The 27,844-nt window shown below is 36.2% G+C and overlaps 1 protein-coding gene across 6 annotated transcripts in view; it reads left to right on the top strand.

Moving 5' to 3' along the window:
- Window positions 1-27,844, top strand: part of FRYL (FRY like transcription coactivator) — a 276,010-nt gene that overhangs the window by 245,872 nt on the left and 2,294 nt on the right. For all 6 annotated transcript variants that reach the window (XM_063663636.1, XM_063663634.1, XM_054486860.1 and 3 more), the window contains 13 exons: window positions 15-176; window positions 306-380; window positions 696-872; window positions 5,002-5,205; window positions 6,888-7,055; window positions 12,758-13,005; window positions 15,299-15,506; window positions 16,987-17,136; window positions 17,813-17,911; window positions 22,153-22,221; window positions 24,908-24,925; window positions 26,013-26,123; window positions 27,526-27,716. In XM_063663636.1, coding sequence (XP_063519706.1) covers window positions 15-176; window positions 306-380; window positions 696-872; window positions 5,002-5,205; window positions 6,888-7,055; window positions 12,758-13,005; window positions 15,299-15,506; window positions 16,987-17,136; window positions 17,813-17,911; window positions 22,153-22,221; window positions 24,908-24,925; window positions 26,013-26,123; window positions 27,526-27,716 — 1,880 coding nt within the window. The remainder of the gene's footprint in view (window positions 1-14; window positions 177-305; window positions 381-695; window positions 873-5,001; window positions 5,206-6,887; window positions 7,056-12,757; window positions 13,006-15,298; window positions 15,507-16,986; window positions 17,137-17,812; window positions 17,912-22,152; window positions 22,222-24,907; window positions 24,926-26,012; window positions 26,124-27,525; window positions 27,717-27,844) is intronic.

Raw genomic sequence — 27,844 nt, 5'->3', positions numbered from 1 at the left:
TTGTTTCTGTGTAGACACCAATTATTGGAAACAAATATGGTGATCAGCACAGTGCGGCTGGAAGAAATGGGAAACCAAAAGTTATTGCTGTCACTAGAAGTACTTCCTCAACTTCTTCTGGTTCTAATTCTAATGCCTTGGTTCCTGTTAGTTGGAAAAGGCCACAGTTATCACAGGTACATAAAGAATATCAAAATGGAACATTCATAGAATAGAAGAGTCAGTTTTGTTATAGGTGTGAAAACTTGAGAATTTGTCTTATTTTATCAGTAGTCCTAACATTTTAATTTTTTTTTTTTCTTTAGCGAAGAACAAGAGAAAAGCTAATGAATGTGCTTTCTCTCTGTGGTCCAGAATCTGGCCTCCCAAAGAACCCATCAGTGAGTAATCATGAAGTCCTGTGTCAAGGTCTTAAAGATCATGTTATTCCTTGAAGAAATTATCTGTCTCCTTGCTTGCCTTTTCTGATTTACCTTACTTACGGTATTAACTCAGAATGAAAAAAGATTTCTTATCTCTTGTGACACCTGGCAGCCATGCTAACTATGTGTTCAACTAGTTAAACATGAAGACCAAATTTAAGCTCTGAATTCATTGAAGAATGAGGCCTGCAGTGGCTTTGGGGTACTGATATCTCATACACAGAGTGACAAATCTGATGGATGGACTTTTTTTTTTTTTTAATTGGGCATCAGGTTGTATTTTCTTCTAATGAGGATTTGGAAGTCGGTGACCAACAGACTAGCCTAATTTCTACAACAGAAGACATAAATCAAGAGGAAGAAGTAGCTGTGGAAGATAATAGCAGTGAACAACAGTTTGGTGTTTTTAAGGATTTTGACTTTTTAGATGTTGAATTGGAAGATGCAGAGGTAAGGATGTGGGCTTTCTCTGTTAATATTTATAGAACAGTTGTATGAGAATTAAGGATTTGATCACAGGATCTTTCCTTATGGAGGTCAGTGTAAGGTCAAAAAGGTAAAAATCTAAATTAGGAACTAAATTTGATTACCACAATTAGTCAATAGAATAAGTCTGAGACAAAAGAGAAACATTCCATTTTTCTTCATCTTTATCTTTATAAAATTAAAAAATGGATTTCTTCAAAATTATTTTCAGGGTATGTTTAGACTTAAATGTTTTGCATGATTTGTCTTACAAACTAATATGCAGCCAAATGGTAAAAATTTATATGAAAATTGATTAAGGACAACTTTAAAGAGAGTTGCACTTACCACTAAATTGACTATCACAAAGGGTTTGTCTTTCTAGAACTCTTCCCTTTGGCAAATGACTGAGCTTCTTTCTTTGACGTTCGAAATCACTTTCTTCTTTATGATGTAGGTAACTCTCTCAAATGCCCGGTTTCATTTAATACTCAAAGCATTTCTCTTTGAAATTGATTTAGTCTGGATTATATTATATTGGTAGTTATGCCAGTTTAGATGCTTTTTAAATGGAATTTAAAACTCAAAAAGTAGATTTATTAGCCCACAAAACTAGTCCAGAATTAGAGCTTATATTTAGATATGGCTCAATGAAGTTTCTGGCTGTTTATCTGCAGTTCTCTAGGCTCTCCCCTTCTCTGCAAGTCAGCTTGACCTCAGATAGCAGCAAAACGGTCATCATTGCTAGGTAATCTTAGCCCCACACACAGCAGTGTTTGAAGGAGGTGAGGGTCACATCCAGAAATGCTCTCAGAAAAGTAAAGAAGTTGCTTTCCTAAATGCTCTTGGCAAACTTCTTGTAACATCTCATTGGCCCAAATTAGGACACATGCTACTTTCTGAAACAACCATTCTGTTAAATAGAATAGGATTGCCCTGGTTGTCTTAAGCTATTAGAGATCCATTCCTGTTGCTGAGCTCAGTTCCCTAAACCACAGTCTCTTAACCCTGAAAGTTTATATGAAATAGATTTGTTTTAAAAATGTACATTTTGAAATTGCTACAAATATCTGTACGCAAGCAGACCAAAATGCCTTAATACCAAGTATGTATATACCATATCTTGATGTATCTTTTTCTAAAGAATCAAAACTCATAGCTCAAATACGTTTAGCTCTCATATACATATATATATACTACTCATATACAGCTCATACACATTCATCAGCTCATATACATACACATATACAACTCATATACAGCTCATACACATTCATCAACTCTCATGTACATATACATATACAACTCATATACATCTCGTACACATTCATCAACTCTCATATACATACACATCATATACAACTCATATACAGCTCATACACATTCATCAACTCTCATGTACGTATACATATACGACTCATATACATCTCGTACACATTCATCAACTCTCATATACATACACATCATATACAACTAATATACAGCTCATACACATTCATCAACTCTCATGTACATATACATATACAACTCATATACAGCTCATACACATTCATCAGCTCTTGTATACATACACATATACAACTCATACAGATCATACACATTCATCAACTCTCATGTACATATACATATACAACTCATATACAGCTCATACACATTCATCAGGTCTTCTTGTTAGGGGTGTTTCCTTTGGCTCTAATAGGTGAGGTGGAGGAATGAAATGTAATGCACTCTCCCATATCACTCTGTTCATTGTCCATGGAAGACCAGTTTAAGGAAGTAAAGTTCCCTCTCCTCAACATGCTTCAGTGCCCCCTGCAGATGTGAGGATGTGACCATGGTGCCTCCAAGTAATGCAAATGCCTTCATGTCAGTTTAGGAGCTGTGTAGGCTCCTATGGAATACTCCACCATTTACATTTTCCCAAAGACACAATTGTACAGGTTCATAGGAACTCAAGAACAAGTATTATTTAGCACCTTTCATAGCAGTAGCTTTTAAACTTTTTTTTGACACTAATCCACAGTTAATATATTTTACATCACATCCAAGTATATATATACCTTTAAAAATAAAAGTTGCAAGAATATGCATCCAAACTCTGTGCTATGCATACTGATATTTTCTATTCTCTTCCTTTTCATTCTTTTTTTTTTTTTTTTAATTATAGGTTACCACCCTAAAATTAGTTCCACACTCATCATTTGAAAAAATATATTGTAGGAAATAGAACAGACTTGCACAACCAAGTAACAGAGTGGAATAGGTTAAAGAGACCTGCTGCCCTACCCAAGGCCAGGAGCAGCTTCTAAACTCTCTGTAGTTATTTGCTTTTCTCAGTCCAGAATTTAAATTTCTAAAGGCAGCTCTTGACATTTTTGTAATGGCAAGGTTATTTTTCTTTTTGTTTGCCTCTTTTTTGTTTAAAGAGAACTGTAAATGCTTTCAAGTTCATTCAGTGCTCTAAAATGTCAGTGGTAATAAACATGGCTTTTAATAGAACCTTAGAATGGACTAAGGATGTTCATTATAATTCTGTCTTTAATTCAAGTCACAGTAATCAGGGGTGGGGTGGAGCATGCTAATTTATCCCTCATAATTAGGCCAAATCAGCGATACACATTTTCTAAAACCTGGATATAGTCTTGTTTAAAACATGGTAATAGGAAATACTTTGATTGCTACAAAACAAACTTAACCACTAATGAAAATTGTAATAAAATATCTCCTCACTTTGAAAGCCCACAGTGCATATTCATTCACTCACCAAATATATATTGAGTGCTGTTGCCATTATGTGTTTTGATACATAATAATATTTGAAATGATATGTTCTAGGAAGGTGGTTTTCAAACTCTGACATGCGGGGCCCTAGGGCTTCCAAGATATCTTCAGAAACAGCCGGGACAGATTCAAAGATCCAATGGGCCAAGCTCCTGGACACCTTCAACCAGAGCAGCTCTGGTTTTCTCAGTTTTGCACAATTGACTGCCATCTAAAATTTCATTTGAAATAAGTATTATTCTGCTTTCAAAAAAAAAAAGAAGATTTGAAAACTTCTAATCTGGACAATTCCTGTGTAGAGGGATATGTAAAAATCATATTTTGCTAGCCAGCTCAATATGGTTTGTCATATCAGGGCCTAAGAAAAATTGTAGGGATTATATCCTTACAAAAGGAGGAGCTGCTTAGAATAACAGAAACATAACTTACATAAATCCTTAAGTGGGAGAAATTGAAATTTGTCATATTTCCTCTTGACCTTTTAAAATTGGCAGCAGTTATGTTTTGATGGCTGTGATCTTGATTTTAAATTATATTTTATAGCAAAAAATGACCATTGAATTTAGCCAGAGCCATCCTGCCAACTGAAATAATTGTGACCTTGTATGTTGTCAAGTGCATGTGGGTATTTGAAGTCAGTTTTTGCATTGTACTAAGTATTAAACCTTTGTAAATCTTGAAGATTTTCTTAAAGTTTGTGTTGCCAAAGTGTATCATAGAAATGTTGTTTTAAGTGTCTGTCTCTGACTTTTTCACAACATATTTTGCATAAAAAAAGATTTGAATCACATGTTGACTTTCTGCACAAAGCTTAATCCAGAGCTTGAATCAGTCTTTGGGTTTGAGAAATCACAAAGAGTTTTCCCCAAAAGTGTAGTGTATATTTAAATGTTTGTCTTCGTTTTTTTCTAATTCTGTGTGTTTTCCTTTTTGCTAACCAGGAGCTGCAGGTAAGTTGCAGCCTGGTGTTGTGGATTGTTTATTTGTTGTCATCTGTGATGTATTTGTCTTCTTTGTGGTCTCATTCATGTTTGTGTATTAGAATAGAAATGGCTTAGATAGTAGATTTAATTGGTCCCCAGTAATACAAGATAGAAAGTCAAGAAAATTATTTCGTTAAAACAGGTTGTCAACCAAATAATTTTGATCTTTTTAAATATAAATATTTGATGGTGTGTTAACAGTTTAAAGAAATTGAAGGGCTGATTGAAACTCTGCTTTTAATGATGCATTAAGTATTTTTCATCTTGGTATATGTTTTTCTGGTATATTACATTTAGTACATTTAGAAGCATGTATTTGAGGTTTTAGAAATCATGTCTTGCTTTTCCAGGGTGAAAGTATGGACAATTTCAACTGGGGAGTTCGCAGGCGCTCACTGGACAGTATTGACAAAGGGGACACTCCATCCCTCCAGGAGTACCAGTGCTCTAGTAGCACCCCCAGCCTGAACCTCACCAATCAGGAGGATACAGATGAGTCCTCGGAAGAAGAAGCGGCACTTACAGCAAGCCAGATACTCTCACGCACACAGATGGTATACAATTCACTTTTCTTACAGTGACATTTGGTCTCATTTTCCTCTTAACTTCCAACTTCCTAATGATTATTTCTTGTGCATGGGTGAAATGCACACACTGAAATGAATCTGCAAGATTGCAGCACTAATGGAGTACCGTGTTGTTATTCATGACGGCACTAAACTTATTAGGTTGATACTGCACACCTATTAGCTGCTAAAATATAATTTCTCTTGCTGCTTTCCTAGTCACAGTAAGTTGTTTTGGGCCCTATTAGAGGCCTTCAGTGATAACATATTTTTGGTATCAGTGTGAGCACCAACACCATTTAATTCACCACTCACTTTTCTTTCCTAGTTAGCGTAGTGTGGAAAAACAGAGCACAAGTTTGGTCCCTTTCAAGATCAAGTAAAGAGTGAGTGGAAAATGAAAGCTGCAAGAGTAGCCTGTTATTTCAGAAGAGTACGGGTGCAAGAAAAGCCAGTGGTAGGGTTGGAACTTGAAGATGGCACTGTAAAGAAGGAGAAGGCACATGGAATAGCTACCCTGGTACATGTGACAAGGAAGCAACCAGTGGAGACCAGGCACCAGCTATGGTCACACAGCTCTTACAGGAATGCCTCCTTTTTTTATTCTTTGGGCACAGGGTCTCACACCATCACCCAGGCTGGAGTGCAGTGGCGCAACCATAGCTCACTGTATTCTTAAACTCCAGGTCTCAAGTGATCCTCTTGCCTCAGCTTCTCAAGTAGCTAGGACTACAGGTGCATGCCACATATGCACAGCTAATTTTTTAAATTTTTTGTAGAGATGGGGTCTTGCTATGTGGCCCAGGTTAGTCTTGAACTCCCAGCCTCAAGTGATCCTCCCACCTCGGCCTCCCAAAGTGGCGGGATCACAGGCATGAGCCACCACACCCAGCCACCTACCTTTAATTTAGATCCATTTGCTCCACTCGGCCTGCTGGTAAAGTGCTGGCAGTGATGTTGAATGGCAGGGCCTGAGCTGCTTTAGGCACAATGTCAAGTTGTCAGTTTGTGGTTGGCGTCCAGTCATCTCTCCTGTTTTTACATCTCATTGATGCCCTAGTTTGTCTTTCCACTAACTGCCCCTCTCCCATTTAAGTGTTCAATGACCAACTGCTGCTGCTAATGGCAGCCATAATACGTTACCACTTACTGTCTACGATGCACCCGGCCCTGTTCAAGGTGTTTTACGTGTATTAGTCACCATAACTCTCCTCCTAACACAAGGAAAGTATGGTTATTGCAAATCTGCATATTACATGTCTTATCCCAGGACACATAGCTAGTAAGTAGATTTGAATCATGCGGTCTATCTCTAGTGCCCATTCACTTAACCGTGCCACATAAATCTTGGTCCTCCATGAATGAATTTGAATTCAGCTCCAATATGAATTTCAGCTCAAGGTTAACATAGTTACATAGAGCTCTTCCACTTTGATAGTTTTTGTTTAGCAAAATTTAGCCTGTATTAATGCATACTTAGTTCTACCGAGGGATTAGCTACTTACCCTAACAACACCCATTCTGGTGTAGACTGGAAGGAAAGAAACACGGTTTTAGGAAATCTCAGAAGCTCTTTATAACAAAGCCCCTAAAATATTTTATGATAGAGAATGTTTCTTGTGGCTTTTGACTCATAAATGAATACCTTATTTTACTCTTTCTCTTTTTAGTTAAACAGTGATTCTGCCACTGATGAAACAATACCAGACCATCCTGACTTACTTCTCCAGTCTCAAGATTCCACTGGCAGCATCACAACAGAGGAAGTGCTTCAAATCAGGGATGAGACCCCAACTTTGGAGGCTTCTCTAGATAATGCTAACAGCCGGCTGCCTGAGGTGGGGAGAAATGGGGGCTGGTGCATGGCCAATCTGGGCTCTTTTTAGCACTCTTTTATAGCTCCCGCTTTTCTGTCAAAAAAGTTTTGAAATTGATTTGTTTCCAGTATTTCTAACCTGTTGAGTTATTTTAAATGAAATAGTCAAATCTGATTTTTTCTTAAGTTGATAGATTAAGGAAATGACCTACAGGTTAAAAATAATCTTGAGTGTTTTTAATGAGCAGTTTGCATTGCAGAACATGGTGAGGTTAATGTACAGACGCTTCTCTGGGGTTGGCGAGCATCATCTATTGCACTGTATTTTCTTAGAAGGACTGCTTTGGTTTTTTCTTCTCTTTTTGCTTTGTGTTGGGTTTATGTGATTGGTGCTGTGATTGGGATTAAAACCTCAGGCCAGCTGTGGTTTTTAGCAGTTGTTAAATGAAATCTTTTAAAAAGATTTTGGAACCACTAGTATTATGTTTTTTGGAAAGGCCTGTGAGAAGTAAGCCAGATTTGAAGCTAATGACTGACCAAAAATAAGTAAGTATTAGTGTTTTTTTTTTTAAAGATTATTATACTTTTAAAAAAATGTAATTGCTATAGCTCTGCCATATGTGCTTTTTTTATTCCTTGGTAAATATTAGGAAATGCTGTATTTTGTCACTGTTCATCAAATTAATATAGTTATTAGATCTAATCTAGGTATCAGATCTTATTATATTTGTAAGGTGATAAAACACTATTGTGTTCTTATTAGGCTGACTCTTGTACATATTTGAACGTTAACAGTAACCAGACATATTTTGAAATGAAGGCACTTTGGCTTCCTTATTAGCAAGCCATCTTTAAAATGCTCATACTCATATGGCTAAGGTTTAGATCATTCAATTCAACAAATATTTATTGTGGTTTCAGTAGATGCCAGGCATTCAGCTAGGTGCCAGAAAGAAGAATAGGGCATGGATGGCCCTGTTTTCAGAGAACGTTCTCTTGCTGCCTATTAAGACAGAGAAGGCTTTTAAAAAAATTTCATTTCAGGCCGGGCACTGTGGCTCATGCCTGTAATCCCAGCACTTTGGGAGGCCGAGGTGGGCGGATCATGAGGTCAGGAGATCGAGACCATCTGGCCAACATGGTGAAACTCCATCTCTACTAAAAATACAAAAATTAGCTGGGTGTGGTGGTGCGCACCTGTAGTCCCAGCTACTCGGAAGGCTGAGGCAGGAGAATCACTTGAACCCGGGAGGCGGAGGTTGCAGTGAGCTGAGATGTCACCATTGCACTCTAGCCTGGCAACAGTGCGAGACTCTGTCCCAAAAAAAAAAAGAGAGAGAGAGAGATTAAGACCATCCTGGTGAACATGGTGAAACCCCGTCTCTACTAAAAATACAAAAATTAGCTGGGCCTGGTGGCGTGCACCTGTAGTCCCATCTACTCGGGAGGCTGAGGCAGGAGAATCACTTGAATGTGGGAGGTGGAGGTTACAGTGAGCCGAGATCGCGCCACTGCACTTCAGCCTGGCAACAGAGTGAGACTCCATCTCAAAAATAAAAAATTAAAAAAAAAAAAAAAGAAATTACATTTCAGTATGGAAAATTCAATAATAGGTTCAAGGCTTTATGAAAACTGAGAGGAAAGTGATCAGCTGTGCACTGGGAGTGATGGTAAGAAAGGACAGGTTTCATGGCATCTGGGACATTCCAGGCAGAGGGACACAATGTAGAAAGGGATGGCAGTGTGAAACAGCATGACGTGTCTAGCTAAAAGCAGGAAATTGAGTATTTCCAGAGAGTAAAATGGGAGGAGGAAGAGGAATAGCAATAGGAGCGATGAATGGGATCCAAGACAGGAGAAGTCCTATATGCCACACTAAAGACTTAAGACTTTATCTTGAGATAACAGAAAGATATTCGAATTTTTATCCTTTCAAGAGATACCTATTAAGTAACAAGCACTGTACCAGATACCAAGATGGAACTACATGGCATGTGAGCATTCATTTATGTGACCGGTATCTACTGAGCCGCTACCTCGTGCTAGGCACTGGGCTAGGCATGGGGCCCATGGCAACTGTGACACAGACAAAGGCTTTGGGTTTAATGGAGCTTCATTCTAGTAGGAGAGACAGATAATAAGCAGGTAAAACAAAATGTAAATAATATGTCAGAAAGTGCTCATCTTATTCATCATACTAAGAAAATCTAACAGTAATGTGGACTTGAGTGAAGGAGAAAGTTAGGGGTAGCATTTAAGGTGAAACCTAAATGATAAGAACCAGCCCACCCCTTGAAGATCTGGAGGGAGAAGGTTCCAGGCAGAGGAAGCAGCAGTTTAAAAGGCCCTGATATATCTGAAGTACAGAAAACTGGCCGGAGGCTGGAACACAGGTGAACAGAAAGGAGAGGGGTGGGCCAAGGCACTGTCATGACATGTGTCACAGGCCACACAGCAGGTAACCATTGAAGAAGAACATGATCTGATTATTTTTTATAACTTTGGCCTTTTTTGTCGAAAATGGAAAGTAGGTTCTAGTCCCTGACACATAGAGCTTGCAGTTAGGGATAATCGCAGAAGGTTTGCAGCCTCATTGTTGGTAGTGAAGTCTCTAAGGCAGAGGCATTGAGGGTGGATTGGAGGAGATGAACGAGCTAAGCTGGAAGAATATTAGCAAGAATTTAGCAGGGCCTGACTAAGGGCACAAACATGAGAAATGTTTACAGGAGAGAACTAATGGAATTTAGAGATGGGTTTTAAGTAGACTATATTCCTTTCAGTTGTTGGGAGGTTTATTAGTTATTAAGCCAAACTACAGTGCCTAGTTTGGATCACACCATACACCGTAACACCAGTGGATGAGAATGAAAGGGATATTTTGAAAGCATGGTATTTCATTTAGAAACAGTTCTACTGATATTAAAACTATCACCAAAAGAATGGCTATCCACAGGGAATATGACAGCCTTATATCTGTTGGATATATTGGCCTAATTTGTTTTTCTCTGTTTTGCCAAATAGTGTCAAATGACCCAAAATTGCCTGTTGTACCAAAAAAAAAGTAGAAAAGCACCAAGATAATGAAATAAAACCATAATTATTTTTAAAGCAACTTCTTAAGACAAAGAATATAATTAATTTTAATGGGTGAAATGTTTTGTGAATTAAAGGAATAAATCCACTCCTAAAAATGTTTATTTGAATGTCTTCCCTTAAATCATGTTAATATTGGAAAGATAAAATGGAGTAGGCTAAAGCATCTTCTGTCATGACAAACTTTAGAGCTGGGTGTCCCTTTCTTCTCTGTAATATACACACGTTACACTCTGATCTCAAGAGGGGATTAAGTTCTTCACTTGTATTTACTCACAGAGGGTTTCTTTTATTATTTATGATAGCTTGGAATCCACCTCATGGATGACAAATTATTCCTTATAGGATAGAAATCTTTGTAACAAAGCATATGTGCATGTGTCATTGTCTAATAAGGTGAAGTACAAGAAAATTTGATTCTCATAATCTACATATAAACAATGGAATCCATTCTATCAGCCCCAAAAGCACTTTCTTCATGATATATAGGCATTACTAGAAAATCTCATTGTATGTTATATAATACTAACTACAGATAAAATATCATCTTGAAATTATTATTCAAGAAAAAATGACAATCCACTGCAGGTGTGAACTAATGAAAAGTGAGGGCATTGAACTAAGTCTGGGTTGAGATAACATAGTATGTTCATGTTGATGTAGAAGGAAAAATTCATGCCAATAAATATTCTAGGGGTAGAAGTGTCTCTGGTACTGTCACATAGATTATCTTTCCAAATAATGACCAAATATTTTTTTAGAAAATTCATCTGGAAACCTTAGAGTATATTGAATATAAACTGGTGGAAGAATTAAGAAATAATCGTACTATATTATATTTAATGTAAAGTAAAGACTCAGAGTTTGCTGCTTTCCCTGCTTAACTAAATCCAGACCAGTGTTCCCTTATACACTTTGTGTTTTCATGGCGTTATTTCTGTGCCTTTGATATCTTCTAATCACTTTCCATGCAATATCATCCCTACCTCATGTTTGTCAAAACATGCTGTTTCTTCCAAGGAGACTCACCTCAGTTGCCTCAACTAGATGTGAGCTTTCCCATCATTGAGTACCAGCACCCATTTGTTGTTGCTGATAGTATTTACTGTACATTTACCATACTCTGGTATATGTTATTGTCATTCACTTACTAGCCTAACCCTGTTAGGCTAGATTATAAACTATTTGCAGTTAGGAATTATTTATACCAGAGCACTCAGCCCAGAATCTAGTCAAAATCCTTCATTTTATGGATGAGTTTTACATATGAATAAGGCCCGGGCTAGTCTAGGGTTATAGGCTCTGACTTTCTCTTACTTTTCTTATTTTGGAAGGAAAATTCTATTTTTATCCATGAAAAAGAGATAAGGAGCTACTCTACAGCTGAGAAGTAACTTAGGTCCAAATACTCAAAAGAAGCTGATCTTTATTCCTAAAACTATGACCATTAGTACTTATTTTCAAATTGATTAAACCAATAAACTAAAAACTAGTGTTGATACCATCATCATATAAGCTTTGAAAGTGTTTTCCTTTTTTAATAGTAGCAGCTCATTCAACCAATATCTCTTGAGCCTCTACCACTTGTCTATCACATAGCAACATTGTTTCAGTAACATTACAGTGGATAGAAAAGGCACACCACTAGTATGCTTTATAACATATATTTTCATTATTGTTTACTTCAAATGAGGAGAATATAGTCTTTTTTGATAATGAGCTTGTGATAGTTTAATTTTCAAAAGTATAATTATCTAAAGTGTCCTAATGTCTTCTGAACTGTAGCTCAGTGATGAAGCTTTATCAATACTCAAAGCCAAAATGAGGTTTTGTAGTAAGGCCACCCTAGTTGTCTAGGTTCAGCATCCTTCTGATTGGTCAGTACCTATTCCTGCTGTGTGGCAGCCCCACAGGACGAGTGGGTTAACTATTTTGAGTCATCTCTCCTACTTATATCCAGAATATACTGTGTTCCAGTGTAATGAAAGAAATGACATTTCAAACAGGAGACGATTTATACTAATAATACAAAGTTTTACTTGTGTAGAGTTAGAACATATATGAGAGAAGATATTTTACCAAAGCACATATTTCTAAGTAAACACCTAAATCCTGTTACTGAAGAGAAAAAAAGTCCTCAGTGTTTCTATATAATAGGTGATATATTTTAATTTCAAAATATTTTAAACCTATGACCGTTAAAAAAATTTATAACTGATTCAAAAACTATAAAAGTGGCCGGGTACAGTGGTTCACACCTGTAATCCCAGCACTTTGGGAGGCCAAGGCGGGCAGATCACAAGGTCAAGAGATCGAGACCATTCTGGCTAACATGGTGAAACCCCATCTCTACTAAAAAATACAAAAAAAAATTAGCTGGGCATGGTGGCATGTGCCTGTAGTCCTAACTACTTGGGAGGCTGAGGCAGGAGAATCGCTTGAACCTGAGAGGCGGAGATTGCAGTGAGCCAAGATCACGCCATTGCACTCCACTCCAGCCTGGGTGACAGACTGTATAAATGAACACCACTTAATAAAACAGACTTAGATGGATGGCAATACTTATTTATTGTGTTGTAAAATTCTTTTTTTATGTTTTTATAGTTCACTAAAAATATGATTGTTTTGTAGGATACAAGTTCAGTATTAAAGGAGGAACATGTTACAACCTTTGAAGATGAAGGGTCCTATATAATTCAAGAACAGCAGGATTCTCTTGTGTGTCAAGGAATTCTTGATTTAGAAGAAACTGAAATGCCAGAGCCTCTAGCTCCTGAAAGCTACCCCGAGTCAATCTGTGAAGAAGATGTTACCTTAGCTCTGAAAGAGCTAGATGAAAGATGTGAAGAAGAAGAAGCGGATTTCTCCGGACTGTCTAGGTGAGAATACAGTATCATAAACACCGTAGTGAGGTGATAATCTCTCCCCTATTCCTTCCAAAGAGTGCCCCTCTATTCCAGTTTACTTACTTTCATTTCTTTGTGTGTTTCAGTCTGTAATCATACTTTGTGTGTTTTAGTCTAGAATCATACTATCTTCGTTTTTAAAGATAAAATGCTTTACTCTAATGGGATATTTCTTCGATTATGGACATTCCCATAAAGAAAAACAATTAGGCTATTTTCAAAGCATAGTAAGTGGTATTCCACATTTAGAAGCACACCAAATATCTGTTTTGGCAGATGCCAAACGACCAAATGTTAAAATCAATATTGGAATGAACTTCCGTGATACCACAATTTAAATCTAAAATATATTCCAAAAAATTGTTTTATAGTTTCATGATCAGTGGTCATATTTTTAAAGTTTTATTTCTATAATAGGCAGAAGCAATTATTTCTTAGATGCTAGATTGCTCCTTTTAAATGTTTATGCTCCATACATAAAAAATTTATTACCAGAAAGTATGAAGAATTCTCAACTGGAACTTTTTCTTTACTCAAGGACTAACTTGAATAATCAATTATTATATATAGCTTTTAGGGGAAATTTTGGTGGCTGTTATGAAACTCATAAACCAAATAATTCTTTAACACTTAGAATTATAATAGAATATCCACTATTTAAATTTCATAAATATTTGTGGTTCAATATTATGTTTTTTATAAAGGTATCTAACTTCATGCACTCTGTGAGTGTATCTATTTCCCCATTCAACAATTTGGAGCTCCTGGATAACTGTTTTTATATAAAATTAATATTTAATAATTATCGAGTATTTCAGAATTTTACAATAAAAATTACACCTTTATACTTCATATGATAATAGAGTTTTAACATATACAACACATTGGAGATTTTTTTTTACCATCAACATATCAAGAATACTTACCTATATTTGAAAAGATATAATCAGATATTAACAATAAATCTTAGTGATACACCTTTTTCATATTACTGATTTGAATATAGCAGTAGCCCATGCAACCACTCAATCATTAATCATGCACAAGTTCAGGGATGCCAGAAACGATGTTATTCAGCTATTTGGCTTTCTAAAAGGCTGAAGCCAAACAGTTGACTTTGGCCAAGTACTGCAGCTGAAATAGAATGGAGCATTCCTACTAAGTGTACAGATTATCTACCCTAGCTTATTAGTATACGTGTTAAAATCATCACCACAGTGACAGTTTTAAAATTAACCTTTTTGAGGTCTCATTTGTTTTCACTTCAGATGTCTGCTTTATTTTGATTGTTTTCTCCAGTCTTTACTCGGGTCCCTCTCTTCCATATGCATTGCTCCAAAATTTCTGTAAAGCCTTATAGAACTAGCTTGTAATGTGAAACACGCAATTTTAAGACCTTGAATAACACATTTCTTTTTTATGAAGTGTCAGACTCAATAGTTCTTCATTTTTATGGCCGAGAGTTGTAGAACGTCCAACCCAAATACATCTTCATCTTTTTCCATTGTTCATTTTTGTTTGTATAATCTGACTTTTGGGATTATAAATTATTTGAGGGAAATGGCCAGGTCTTATGTTTCTTTGGAGTCAAATCTATTATCGGCCATATTGCTAGGAACATAGTATGTGCTTATGAAATAGCTGAGCTAGCTATGTGTTTCCTGGCTAATAGCATTTGGACCCGTAGTCCTGGGTTCAAATTCTGGCTCTGTCATTTCTTACCCAGTAACTAGACGTATTATTTAACCTTACTGAACTTTTCGTTTCAGCTTTAAAATCAAGATAATAATAGAACCTAATCCTCATGTAGTTGTGAAGACTGAATGAAATTATCCATAGGAGGCCCCTAACATAGCCCTTAACACAAAAGACCATGATCAAAACTTTAAGAATATTATTATCACCAATGTGAGGCTGTTCAAATAAAAGCCTCCAAAATTGACCATTGAAAATGAAAGCATTCTAATTGGTATTATTCATAGAAGTTACTAAAATGAATCCACAGTGGTGGCATATTGTAGGACTTGGGTTATTTTAAGGTAGTTGCTTGAAATTAGAGTTCTAATTCTAAAAATGCTAACTAGAAAGAACAGGAATTCACTTATTCACACTTTCTTACAAGATTTAGGTTGTTGTACATTTTCTAAATCAGTGTGTATGTATGAATAAAAATAACCTGTCAAATGACTTAAGCTGTCTTACGTGATTGAGCCTATTCTTTTTTTCTGAGATAGTGTGATGATATTTGTGATATCTGTGTTAATAGTCAAGATGAAGAAGAGCAAGATGGTTTTCCAGAAGTACAGACGTCGCCTCTGCCGTCACCATTTCTTTCTGCCATCATAGCCGCCTTTCAGCCCGTGGCATATGATGATGAAGAGGAAGCCTGGCGCTGCCACGTCAATCAGATGCTGTCTGACACCGACGGGTCCTCTGCAGTGTTTACTTTTCATGTGTTTTCTAGGCTGTTTCAGGTCAGTGAGGTTCAGGGTTTCTGAATTCATATTATAGTTACCTAATCAAGTTACAGTTTTTCTTCTAAAATCAGCATGTCCAATTTTAATATTCCTACCAGTTTTAACAAATTTTTTTTTCTAAGCTAATGGTATTACTTACATTGACACTGTGACATTATGGTACTGCTGGTATATTACACAATGACTGGTACAGATTTCTCCCCTAAGGCAATTAGAATAAAACTTCAAAACAATGTCTGATATGTTTTCTGCAGTATGCTTAGGCACCATCAGGATACCAAAGAAATAAAGGCCTAAGCTCTGCATTCAGGGAGCTTTTACAGTTAATATATCATAAATCAGTTTATAATCAAGGCTTAAAGTAATGGACACTTTTATGACTTTGTGAGGACCTTAAAATTTTTAGCTGTTAAGGTTGCTTCCTCCCCAATAATAAAGATAATATAAGCTAAAATTTATTGAGTACCCACTACGTGCTAGGCACTGTGCTAAAGAGCTTTATAGTAAGTGTTCTGACACTACAACTATGGAATGTAGATTTGATTTTTAGCATTCAGTGGAGAGGGAAACTAAGGCACAGAAAAATGCCACCATTTAAGTTATTATCCTCTGAACTATCTACCACCTTTCCTCCCTTTTCTCCTCCCAAATTTTGCCCATCTTGGAAGACTCAGCTAAATACATTTTCTTACCGGAGCCTTCCCAACCACTCCACCCTCCAGTCTCTCTCTCCTGGAAGTTCTTTAGTGCTCATTAACGGGAGCGCTTATTTAATTCTGTACTTATTGCATCACTACTTGGTTTTTCTACTCATATTCTTATTGATGTTGTAAGTTTCATGATGGCTGAAAGTGTGGATTTATGCTTTTTATTTTAATCATAATGCCACCTAACAGTGCAACACATATATAAGTAGGTATACTTTAACCATTGATATAATAATTATACTACTGATAATATAGTCTAATTGATTGACTTACTATGAGTCAGGCACTGTCTGTTTTATGGAAATGAATATTCTTGGACTCAGAAGATATTACTCTTAATACATTTTTATGACTTTACCTAAAGTTAAGCCAGATGGCAGCCCATAGCCAAGAATAGTAAACTACATTTACTGAAAGTTTCTTTCAGGTAATAACTTTTGATGAACAACTTCCTCAAGACAGGTGAGGACTTTCATTGCTAAGAATGTACAGCATGCATCCGTCTGCCCCCTGATGAAAAAATCTCAGGAATAGGGAGATGAATGGCATATATCATTTTTTCAGTAAGACTGTTTTGTAAATTTTTCTTTTTAGAAATTAATGTTTTCTAAGGAAATACCTAAAAATATGGATTTATAGATCAATGATTAGAATTCTATATATCATTATAATTTTAAAATAAAAGTCCACCCTATTATGCTTCTTTACTTAAAGGTGAAAAAAGGCCTTCTTATGAAACACTAAACCCTTTCTTCTGCTTTTGTCCATAGACAATTCAAAGAAAGTTTGGAGAAATAACTAATGAGGCAGTCAGCTTTCTTGGTGATAGTCTGCAACGCATTGGTACCAAATTTAAAAGTTCCTTGGAAGTGATGATGATGTGTTCAGAATGCCCAACAGTCTTTGTGGATGCTGAAACAGTAAGTTTTTACATGCAGGTTTATTATAAAGACTACATTGGAATGGCATCATTCAGTAAGTCTTTTTTTCTAAGTAATTCTGAATTTTATGGTATAAAGGTTCATATTTTCAACATGATTATAAATATTTGGCAAACTACAATTCTAGTATATTAGATGCAGCAACTTGTGACTATTTCTGATTCTGACTCCTTCCTGCCCTTACCCTCCACAGAGTCCTTGATGGGAAAACTAAAAAGTCATGCTCTAGAGATGGGTAATTTTTTTATTCTTAAATAAAATGGGTAGGAGATGCCTAAACCTCCACCCGTGAAATACCCAGGCCTCCTGGTTCATTTCCTGATTTATTTCTAAGCACACTTCTAGATTATATATTAAGATATTTAAAGAGCTAAGGTTTAAAAAGCTTCAAGGTTGATACCTTTGAGGTATGTACTGGTCTGGCATGACGTCTTTGAAAACACTTGAGGATGTCCTTCCTGACCCTTCTCAAGTCTCACTGCACTCCTACTCTGTTCCAGTGAGAGCTCAGCTCTTAGTATGGGACAGAGTAGAGTTAAGAGAATATCAAAAAACCAACTAACAGGTATTCCATGACTGAAAAGTCTCATGATTTTGTGAGTCTCATGATTTCAATCAGAAATGATAACCTGGATCAATATTTCTGATTTGACAGCTGATGTCATGTGGTTTGCTGGAAACACTCAAGTTTGGTGTTTTGGAGTTGCAAGAACACCTGGATACATACAATGTGAAAAGAGAAGCCGCTGAGCAGGTCAGTCTCTTTTTACCATGTGCGAAAAGTGGTTTGCTCTTGACACTGGAAGGGTAATCCTGGCAGCAGAATAGCCCAGACAGAAAAGAAGACCTCTCAGCACCTGCCTCAGGGTTTTCCTGAGAGCAGCAAGTTCTTTGAGTTCTCTATCCAGCAAATTCCTACCTTTGGCTTTTAAAAATCAGCCCTCTAACAGCACAATGGAAAACCATAGCTTTGTAAAAAGCTTCTCTGTGGAGACTATGTCACTGCTGTCAACATTCCAAGTGGGGAAATTGAAGCAGTATTTCTCAGTGCATTAGAGAATTGTGGTCTAGGAAATCCACAACCTCTGACAAAGGTTCTTAGCTCTGTTCCTTCCCTAAGAGTAAATCCAGCACGTTTTCAATTGGGAGGGACAGAACAGAAAATAGTTTCTCTCTTTCACACAAACTGCATACAGTAGGCAATTATTTTTCTAGATGGGTCTTTCATTAGTAAGTAGTAAATATCTGTGACATGTATAGACCTATGAAAAATGAAAAATGGAAGTGTGTGGTGGTATCTCATGGTACTATTTTGCATTTCCCTGATGACTAATATTTGAGCCCCTTTTCAAATGGATCTCTTCATTTAAGATATTTTGTGAATTGTGGCTTCAAGTACGTTACTCATTTTTGTAAATCAATTGGGTTTTTCTTATTGATTTGTAGGGGCTCTTTATCCTAAATGCAAGCCCTTTTTTGGATGTATGTATTGCAAAGATTATTCCTTCTCTGTGGCTAGCAGTTTTGCTATCTTAGTAGCATTTTTTGATGAACAAAAGTTTTTAATTTTAATAAGTCCAGGTTATCGGCCTTTTCCATCATGGTTATGGTTTTTGTATCTTCAGAAATCATTGCCTACTAGAAGCAAAGGTAGATTGTTAAAATACTGGTCCCAATGAATCATGCTTCTCTGTGGCCACACCCCTTTGCAATGTGACTTTGCTATTCTTCCCATGAAGAGACAGAGTCCATTTCACCATCTCTTAAATTTGGGATGGCCTTGTGATTTGCTCTAACCAATCAAGTTCAGAAGCAATGCTGTGTAACTTCCAAGACTAGTCCTGAAGTGGTGTTTTGTGATGTCTGCTTTTGCCATCATACTGGTCGGAGTGCAAACTGGGATAAACTCTGGGAAACTATTTGACCTCTAGCCTGCTGGAAGATGAGGCCATGTAGGGGAGAACAGAGGCGTTCCATTGACAGTCAGTATGCAAGACAATATGAGTGAAGCCATCTTGGAACTTCAACCCCGCCGCTTCCCCAATCAAGCCATCAATGACTGTAGACTCATGAGTGACCCTAGGCAAGACCAGAAGAAACTCCCAGCCAGCACATAGATTCATTTTGGTTGTTTGAAGCCATTAAGTTTTAGGGTGGTTGGTTTTAAAGCAATAGATACCATTTATAATAGGAAAATATCAAATACCTACAAATAAATCTGTCTAAAGATATGCTGTACCTCTATACAGAAAACTACAAATATTGAGAAAAATGAAAGACCACCTAAATGGAGGACTATATACCATGTTTATCAATTAGAAGACTCAATATGGTAAAGATGTCATTTTCCCCCAAAATGGTCTATAGGTTTAATGCAGTCTCATTCAAAATCTCAGATGGAATATTAATGGAAATTGACAAGCTGATTCTAAAATTTATATGGAAATTCAAACAACTAATAGTGCTTACAAACTTCTTGAACACAGGTTAGCAAACTACAGCTGTCAAGTTATATCTGGCCCACTGCCTATGTTTGTAAATAAAATTAGTAGAAAACAGCTATCTGGCTTACTTACATATTGTCCATGGCTATGTTTGCACTGTAACAATAGTTACAAAGACTGTATGTTTTGCAAAGCCTAAAATATTTACTGTCTGCCCTATTTAATTTTCCTATTATTAGTTTTTGAGTTATACATTCTTTTTATTATTATTCAAGACTTCTAAGGCTCACAAGTGAATTGAAAGATTTTTCTCTCTCCAGCAATGAGACACCAGCAGTCTCTGCCGACCTTCTCAGTCTCCCAGGGGCTGCTGTGTGGTTTTGTAGCCTCTCCCCCTGCAGATAATAAACAGGAACAGCAAGTGTTCCAAGGGGAGACTGCACAGAGACTATTGGGGTCACTTCTCTGCAATTCTCTTTTCTCCAGGATATTGGCCCTCAATATCTCACTATCTATCTATCTATCTATCTATCTTTGAAAACTGTTTTCCCAGCCCAGTGAAACTGTAGGGCATAAACTCTAGGCCACTGCTTTCTGCCCAGCCTCTATGCGCAGGGACGTGAATATGAATACACCTAGAGTAAGCACTGGGGCGGGTATTGGGCTCACTCTGGTACTTTTCTCTAATGGTTCAAGTTTGGCCGGTTCAAGTTTGGCCGATAGGATTCAGCTTCCATCGTTGTCCTTGCAGGATTGGTCCTATACAGGCTACTCCATCACACCTAGAAGTAGAACCTCGACAGTTAAATTTTAACCTTCATTTGAACCTTGAATAAAGAAAATGCCGTGACAGGAAGACTGATTAGATGTGAACTGGAGGGTGTTCTGTGCACAAACTACCGTGTCTTGTATGCTCTGGCTGGAAAGGTGTGGACCTGTATCTCTCAGGCCAGTGTGCAGCCACAGGACTATATGGCTGGGGTTTGTTTTTTAACAGAATAAAAATCAGCAATAATTACTTTGAATAGTACCCCCCAAAAGGCTGTATCATTAGCTACACAGTATAAAAATAAGCCATTAAATAATCAACTGAAATTATTTTCAAATTTATTAGTATACTTGGACAAACTGGACAAGATAAGGGATAATTAAGTGTATAAACATTTTAACATTTTGTATGAATAAAGATTAATGCACAGGTTCCATGTTAGATGTCAACTGCATTTTGCTGATACAAAGAAATCCACTGATTGATAGCTTTTGACAATGGCTGCCATCAGCTGTATCTCACTAGAAAAGCTTAACATGTTTTTCTTCAGAGATGCTGTCAAGCAAATAGCCTAAGGGCCGGTGAAATCTGAGAGACTGGAATAAAAGAAAAATAAGGTCAAAGAGATCATTTTTGAAATAACTGAAATGTCTAATTTTAATTATTTGTGGGTACAACATAAGCTACAATAGAGAATGTTAAATGTCGAATACTAAAATACTTTCAGAGTAGCTGTTTAATGCAGCTAGTCTGAGTTTCTCAAAGTCCTAATGACTTCATATATATATATATTAGTTGTATTGTTTAATAGTATAATTTAAAAAAAAGAACTTAGAAGTCAAAACAACTGATAATATCATCAAACTGTCCAAAGCTAGGAGCTTACACCTTGAATGCACTTAGCTTTTACTTCAGCTTGGAAATTCTGTGAGTCCAGCGTTCTTTTCTACTATACCACGGTGCTATTGTTTTATTTATATTTTGCTGAAGAAAATGTACTTTAAATTATTTTTGAAGTATTCCTTTTAATTTTATTTTTTTAGAGACAGGGTCTCCCTATGTTGCCCAGGATGGTCTTGAACTCCTGCCCTCAAGCAGTCCTCCCCGCTCAGCCTCCCAAAGCTCTGGGATTACAGGCAGAAGCCACCACACCCAGCCTGTACTTTTATATCAACATTAGGAATACCCGCCGACCAGAGAAGGAAAAACCACATTTGGCTTCTGCATCCAGTATTGTTTGGAAATAACATGTTTGTCATTCATTGCTGTCCAAAAAGAAAGAAAAGAAAAACAAGATTTAAAATGGATCTTGATTGCCGGTTCACAAATTTAAAACTGACACTAGTCTTCTGAGAATTACACTTCTCATAAACAAACAGACCTACTTAATTCTAAGTTGTCTTTATTAAATTGATCAGAGGGGAAGCACATCTTTCCTTTCCCCGTCTTACGTTACACAAAGGTCAGGCATAGGTTGTGCAGATTTTCATAAAACCTGCAAAATGAAGAATATCCTTTACTGAAATGGAACATCACAGGTCCCTAGAATGGAATGGGTTTTCTTAGTATAGCTGTCACAAGTGTGTGCCTCTTGTTATATTAATGCTATCCCTGCTTTTGTTAGTTCCATATAAATTATTTGGCTTGAATGGAGATAAAAGTCTAGGTCTACAACCAATCCTAGAACTTCAAGTTAACTTTAAGTTTGGTGTTGTATATGGACAGGCTGTTACACTACCCATTTCATTGTGCATATTAAACGTTACTGTTACTTATTTTTAGTGGCTAGATGATTGTAAGAGGACATTTGGTGCCAAAGAAGACATGTATAGGATAAACACAGATGCACAAGTAAGTTTCTTTTTCTTGTTTTTGCAACATACATTTCCATATCAGGTAAAACAATGCATGTGTTCAAATACCCTTATTTGATTGATTATTTCTAAAAATAAGAATATTTGTAAAACTTTTCATTTTGGTTATCAAACAATCTTTGTAAAAGCTCAATGAAATACTGGTTTCATAATGAAAAATTCACTTTAATAAAAATGAACGACCAGCTTGTGACTGAAGCTTAATAACATTCAATAGATAAGCTTGATGGATATCTGGACAGTCCAGGTCGGCTTTTAGTTGCATGTGCCTCTTAAAGAAAAATTTGTCCCATGTTAGTATTCTGCTATTCTGTTAGATAAATTGGTCAAGAAAGCAAACCTAAGAATAACATGATATAATATATCCATGTTAAAGGTAAAATTAGAATTGGATAAATTATAATGTTTTTATCTAATATAAGGCTCAGTGAAAACAACAGCATTATATTTTCTTAGAAAGGTGCACATACATAAACACATACATTGTAGTACGTGAGGATAAGTTAGGGCCTACAAATTATTCCAGTGGAAGTGCAGCTTCATAGGGGAAAATACATTCATCACTGAAATTTATTTCCATTTGACATCAGAATTCCGGTCTTTTATATTCCACCTTTGGTTATATTATTACAGATTTCTAGTGTCTGTAAAGGTTATACTATTATTAGGTTATACTATTATAGTAAAAAGTTGAAGTTCTGCAAAAACTGCAGTGTTGAGAAAACAATAGTATACTTGCTAAGTGTTAACTATTTGCCAGCCTCTATAGTTTCTTTATCCTTACAACTCAGGCAAGTAGTTGCTCTAATTATCCTGGTTTTGAAGATGAGGAAACTGAGGCTCAGAGAAGCCAATTTATCTAAAATCAGCAAATAGTGAAACCAAGATTGAAACCTAGGCAGGCTGACTCCAAATCCTGCACTAATGTTAAAAAGAAACTGCTAAGTCATCTATGTAAAGAAACGAAGATAAGGAATTAACCCTAGACCAGAATCCTTTGGTTCTAATTCTGTCTTTGCCACTGTTTAACTGCATCGCTTCAGCAAGTAATGTAACCTTTTTTCCTACAAAAACTAGGTGTTTATATTAAGTGATTTTTTTATATCCCCTCTACCTTGAAGAAAATTATATCCATCTTAAGACCAAGTCAGTTAACATAGCTTGAGGTTTTCTACTAAGTGGAAACTGAACATTTAACACTTTCATTTTTATTTCAGCTCACCTTTCATATTCAACTGTTTTGAGGGTGGAAGACTCTTTTTATGCAACTTGATCTGTCCTTGTGTACCAGTCTTGTCTTTTGCATAATAAGCAGTCAAATATTTGTTAGATGAATAAAAGAATGTGCAAATTTTAATATACTTTAAAATGTGCATATATATATACACACACACACACTCATCCACAAAAACTGCACTGTTAGCATATTTAGAGTAATTGCTGGTAATTCAGAGCTGTAAAATTCATTACATTTGTGTTATTTCCTATAATTACGATCATAAACTTTATCAGCAGTTTATGTTCCATTACATCCCAAAGTAGAGGCTAGGCATATATGCTTGTAGAATCAGTTCTACTTTATTTGTGCTAATAGAAATGAGGAAAGGTATTTAAAATTCAAATTGTTAATTTCCATATGAAATAAACTGTATGAACTAAACCCTCAGAAATTTAGATATGGAATATGCTTGACCTTGGATTGTGCTCAACTGATGTTTATTGGATGAGCATCCACGTAATTTATGGTAAGCAGCATGGAGCTAAAGTTCACCTTTGCTTATTTAGCAAATCCCTTCTAAATTGATAGGAATAAACTTTATGAAAAACAGTCCTTCGCAGGAAACTATTTAGAAAAGCAAGCTTAAGAATGACTTTCAGAAGGTACATTTACAGTATAACAATTGTTGTTTTAATTAGAAGTCATTCTCCTCGTAATGAGACCAGATCCAAGTTGCTGTACATGTTTTCATATGGTTTTTAAGATGGTTCATAAATTTTTACTCTGTGTTTTACATACATTATGTTGATTCAAACCTGGTCGGGTTAAGTTTCTGAAACTTACGGAAGTACATTTGGAATGCAATTTAGAACGTGCATCTGCTTTTGATATTCCACCCTGTGGCTCAGCACCAGTTATGGCAAAGTAGGACCTAATTAGACAGTAAAGGATAGGAAGCCTGCAATGAGCCACCCTAGAGATAGTCTTTTGATGGTGATGGATAAGTATTTATTATGTACGATTATAAGCCAATTCTTTTCTGAGAAGTAACAGTAATTAATTTGTTTCTTATTTTCTAATCATAAGTTTTCCAGTTTACAAATGGAAGTTTTATTACAGTTGGGTTTCGGTTTTTTTTTTTTTTAAACCTGGATAGCCAAATTTACCAAGATCACAATAGTTCAGTTGTATTCATTGTAGCTTTTACACAGAAATAAGTCATAGCCTAAATGTAATTTATTATTTGGCAAAGTGTTTAAAAACACCCTGAATCGTTGCAGTAAATATTCTGGAAATAACTTCGTATAATTTTCTTTGGGGTATAAATATATGTTCTTCACTTTACCTGGAACATCTGTGACCCTAGTTAAAATGATTTCTTACACTAATTCTTGGTCTTTTTCTTCCTTTGTATTTTTTGTGACCTGATCACCTTCTTGCTTAGCAAATGGAAATACTAGCAGTAAGTGACCTGTCTTGATTTATAGACTACTCACCCTTGCCAGACAAACTGGTTTTCATCTGCCATTTGTCCATTTGTGACCCAGCAATGTTTTGTCATGGACTACTTTACAAGTAGTATGTGCTTCAGTTTTGCAAAGCCCTAATCCATGAAATGTTGGTTCTTTTAAAATAGTGAGATGTTAAAATACATAAAATCAGCAGTCACCTTTTTCTTAAACATATCTCCTTTTAAATTTCTTAATTTAAAAAATCAAAGTGCACAATTTTTTTTTTTTGAGATGGAGGCTTGCTCTGTTCCCCAGGCTGGAGGGCAGTGGCATGATCTCGGCTCACTGCAACCTCTGCCTCCCGGGTTCAAGCGATTCTCCTGCCTCAGCCTCCCCAGTAGCTGGGATTACATACACCCACCACCATGCCCAGCTAATTTTTTTTTGTATTTTTAGTAGAGACGGGGTTTCACCACATTGGCCAGGCTGGTTTCAAACTCCTGAGCTCAAGTGATCTGCCCACCTCGGCCTCGCAAAGTGCTAGGATTACAGGCGTGAGCCACCGTGCTCGGCCCACGTGTTAATTTCATAGTTTCATTTCAATGAGATTACCAAGTGGTTTTCTTTAGAAAAATGAACTCACTTTAAAAGACAGCTTTTCTTACTTTTTAGGTAAGAGGTTATCTGGTTTCACTTTGCTTTATCAAGCATTTGTTGATAAATGCAGTGATATCTACATCTCAATGAGGGCAAAAGTCTTTGCATTTGTAGATTATTTTAATTATGAATTTAAAGTTTTAAATTCTAATGAATCCTTTTTAAAGTATCCTATTAATTGCCTGCTGAAACAGTCTATTTGTAGAATGTGAAAATGTGCTTAACATTAAAACTGAATTATGTAACCAGCAGTGATATTTGTTTTTATTTTAATCTTAGTCTTTAAAGCATATTTCACCTGCCTTTCATCAGCTTCATACCATATTAACTTCCTTACTGCAGAAAAATAAACGACAAGACAATTTTAACTATAAATTTTCATTGGAAATATGCTGTCTAGAAAATAACACCTAAATTTAATGTAATGTTATTTATTTCTAGGAATTGGAGCTCTGCCGAAGATTATACAAATTGCATTTTCAATTGCTGCTTCTGTTCCAGGCCTACTGTAAACTTATCAACCAAGTAAATACAATAAAAAATGAAGCAGAGGTAAATATTCAGTTGTATTAGGCATCAGTAACTGATTCTAAAAAAATTTTTAAATATACATCTATTACTTGTTAAAATAGCTTAAGTCAAAAGTCACTTAGAGTGAGTCTTTTTTCTTTCAGTTAAGGAATAATTTGTTTTTTAATGATGTGCTATGTCAGGACCTATGAGTAAATAAGACAGCAGATATCCAGCAGTTGTAAAAGGTTCAAGACCTTAAAGGTTTCCATAGTAGAAACAGATCGTCTATAATCAAAAATCAAGTAAAAGCCAGGGATGGTGGCACATACCTATAGTCCTAGTTACTTGAGAGTCTGAGCTGGGATGATGACTTGAGCCCAGGAGTTAGAAGCTGCAGTGAACTGTGATGGCAGCACTGCACTCCAGCATAGGTGACAGAGCAAGACCCTGTCTCAGAAAATCAAAATAGTCAAATAAAGCACATCAGTTCAATAAAAACATAAAACTGTATCATCAACCCCCCTCCCCCAACATGTTGTTCATATTTCTATAGCTTTTTTTTTTGTTGAGGCAGAGTCTCCTTCTTTTGCCCAAGCTGCAGTGCAATGGCATTATCTCAACCCACTGCAGCTTCCACCTCCTGGGTTCAAGCAATTCTCCTGCCTGAGCCTCCCAAGCAGCTGGGACTACCAGTGTGCACCACCACACCCAGCTAACTTTCTTGTATTTTTAATAGAGACGGGGTTTCACCATGTTGGCCAGGCTGGTCTCGAACTCCTGACCTCAGGTGACCCACTGCCTTGGCCTCCCAAAGTGCTGGGATTACAGGCATAAGCCACCGTGCCCAGCCCACACTGTTATAGTTCTATTAGTGCACACAAGAATAAACATGTTAAAAAACACTTTGAATGTTGAAAATCAATACATAGCCTCAAAGATGCTAACTTTAGTCTTTTTCCCCCCTTGTCATCTGCTGGTAATAAAACTATCACTGGGGAAATGATTTAATTTCTTAGTCATTAAATCTGTAAAAAGAAATATATATATATATATATATATTTTATATAAAAATACCCTGGGGTAAATAATCTTTTAAAATCTAAAGACTTTACTGTTATATAGTTTTCATGATCCCCCATAACAGTAAATGTACTTTTACTATCCAAAATGTAGTAATATTAAAACCAATATAGACATTTATTACAACTTGTTGCTTTATCAAGAACATTTAATTTCAAGACTACTATTTGGTGGAATTTATTTGCTCCTACAGAATGGAGTACTTGAAATATTAACTGCCCTTTCTTCCAAGACAAACATTTTTAAATAATCTTTAAAATAAGAGCAAAAATGCTGCTGCCATCAGGTATATTCTTGTAGCCAACTAAATGTTTTTGTTACCAAACATACGAATAGATCCTTAAAGATGTATCTGTTTTAGGTCATCAACATGTCAGAGGAACTTGCCCAGCTGGAAAGTATCCTCAAAGAAGCTGAGTCTGCTTCCGAAAACCAAGAAATTGACATTTCCAAAGCTGCACAAACTACTATAGAAACTGCCATTCATTCTTTAATTGAAACTTTGAAAAATAAGGAATTTATATCAGCTGTAGCACAAGTCAAAGCTTTCAGGTAAAACGTGACGGGATTTAAAGGTGATGCCTTTAAATTAGACAGGAAGTTTAGTAATACTAGGTTTTCATTTTCAATTTGCTGTTTCCATATCATGTCTTCGTGAAAGAAAAACATGAGTATTTTTA

The sequence above is a fragment of the Pongo pygmaeus genome, chromosome 3, assembly GCF_028885625.2.
Source record: "Pongo pygmaeus isolate AG05252 chromosome 3, NHGRI_mPonPyg2-v2.0_pri, whole genome shotgun sequence".
In the NCBI taxonomy this organism is placed as follows: domain Eukaryota; kingdom Metazoa; phylum Chordata; class Mammalia; order Primates; family Hominidae; genus Pongo; species Pongo pygmaeus.
Note: the sequence above shows the minus strand (reverse complement) of the source record. Positions and strands in the feature narration are given on the sequence as shown.